We start from the raw sequence: 933 nt of genomic DNA, 5'->3' as shown, positions 1-933 counted from the left end.
TGTGTGTGTGTGTGTGTGTGTGACAGACCTTCAGGACCTTCTTGATGGCGTTGATGCTGGAGGTCAGCAGAGAAATGACCTTCTGGTCGTCGTTGATGTAGTCGGCGTGGCGGATGCACATGAAGAGGATGTAGGCGGGGAGGCAGGGGACGGTGGCCGACACCGAACCGGGTCGGATGTCTGAGGACGGAACAACAAGCCTCAGGTTCTGATTCATGAAGTCCGGTTTGGTTCTGATGACCAAACGCTGGCGTCGGTTCTGGATCACTCATTGACTTCTGAACCCATTCTACATGTTCAGAGCTTGTTCTGGTACCAAGTCATGGTTCCGACATCATCCGGTCCTGCCTCCGGTCAGAACCATGAGGTCCAGTGGCGGTCTCACCTGTGATCAGGGTCTTGATGAGCCGGGCCTCGTCCTCCTTCAGGTACTCCAGCATCCCCTCGAAGTCCTTGTCCTTCCTCTTCAGGGTCTCCTGGCGGATCATCTTGTTCTTGTCATCCTTGTTCTGATCGACATCGTGAGCCGCAGCCTGAGCTGCAGAACCAGAACCAGAACCAGAACCGGTCAGGTAGAGACAGACAGAGAGACATGTCGAGTCCGAGACATGAAGACATGCATTCATGTCCATGTTTGTTAAAGACGAAGCTTCTCTGTCCACATGAAGACATCAGAGAAAACATGTCCCATGTGGACAGATGAAGCCGAGGACCAGAGGGACATGTCCACCATGGACACAGTGCTGGCGCCCCCTACCTGCCAGCTCCTGAACCTTCTTCATGTAGATCCTCAGCTGCTTCTTCAGCTTCCTCTCGTTCTTCTCCATTTTCTCCACAAGGCCCTTGAGTTCCTGTGAGCAGACAGAACCGGGTCAGGCTGAACCGGGTCAGGCAGACAGAACCGGGTCAGGCTGAACCGGGTCAGGCAGACAG

General features: G+C 54.4%; 1 protein-coding gene across 1 annotated transcript in view; it reads right to left on the bottom strand.

Moving 5' to 3' along the window:
* The window catches only part of LOC106934694 (unconventional myosin-Vb-like), a gene marked incomplete at its 5' end in the record, with an annotated part of 6,572 nt that extends 5,715 nt beyond the window's left edge, over positions 1-857 (bottom strand). Inside the window, 3 exons of the mRNA XM_015014757.1 lie at positions 29-180; positions 386-538; positions 758-857. Of these exons, the coding sequence (XP_014870243.1) occupies positions 29-180; positions 386-538; positions 758-857 (405 nt within the window). The remainder of the gene's footprint in view (positions 1-28; positions 181-385; positions 539-757) is intronic.
* Positions 858-933: the final 76 nt, after the last annotated feature.

Source organism: Poecilia latipinna, unplaced genomic scaffold (genome assembly GCF_001443285.1).
Source record: "Poecilia latipinna isolate Pla-1442-1.1 unplaced genomic scaffold, P_latipinna-1.0 Scaffold1846, whole genome shotgun sequence".
In the NCBI taxonomy this organism is placed as follows: domain Eukaryota; kingdom Metazoa; phylum Chordata; class Actinopteri; order Cyprinodontiformes; family Poeciliidae; genus Poecilia; species Poecilia latipinna.
Note: the sequence above shows the minus strand (reverse complement) of the source record. Positions and strands in the feature narration are given on the sequence as shown.